Source organism: Egretta garzetta, unplaced genomic scaffold, assembly GCF_000687185.1.
Source record: "Egretta garzetta isolate BGI_Z169 unplaced genomic scaffold, ASM68718v1 scaffold19, whole genome shotgun sequence".
NCBI classification, from domain to species: Eukaryota; Metazoa; Chordata; class Aves; order Pelecaniformes; family Ardeidae; genus Egretta; species Egretta garzetta.
The window spans coordinates 1830054-1830431 of NW_009260768.1; the positions used below are offsets into that span (position 1 = coordinate 1830054).

General features: G+C 64.3%; 1 protein-coding gene across 1 annotated transcript in view; it reads right to left on the reverse strand.

Annotated features, from left to right (window-relative positions):
- LOC104132836 (protein sidekick-2) overlaps positions 1-378 on the reverse strand; it is a gene marked incomplete at its 5' end in the record, with an annotated part of 22723 nt that overhangs the window by 2902 nt on the left and 19443 nt on the right. Inside the window, one exon of the mRNA XM_009646171.1 lies at positions 2-110. Coding sequence (XP_009644466.1) covers positions 2-110 — 109 coding nt within the window. The remainder of the gene's footprint in view (position 1; positions 111-378) is intronic.

The window sequence follows — 378 nt, forward strand, 5'->3', positions numbered from 1 at the left end:
TTCCTCCGCCGCCGCCACGAGTTGTAGTAGGTGGGGTCGCTGATGTAGTGGTTGACGAAGGAGTGGGCTTTCTGGTGGCCGGGGTCCACCTCGTACTCGCTGTCGCTGCCCTAAGTGAGAGGATGGGGGACGGTGAGCACTTGCCCAAAAATAGGGTGAGCTTTCCCGGTGCTCTTTCAGGGATGCTGGCGAGCACATCCCAAAAGACGTTAGGGGCTGGGATGGCTGCGGCACCACTGGGGTGTTTCTGCCTCTTGCCAAAGCAAAATAAAACCCCGTACAAAAGGGTTGCAGGGGCCCCGCGGGAGGGGAGGGGGGGTCCCCCACGGCCGTGATGCCCCCGGACTGGCGGGGGGGGGGGTGTTGGGGGGGGGGGGG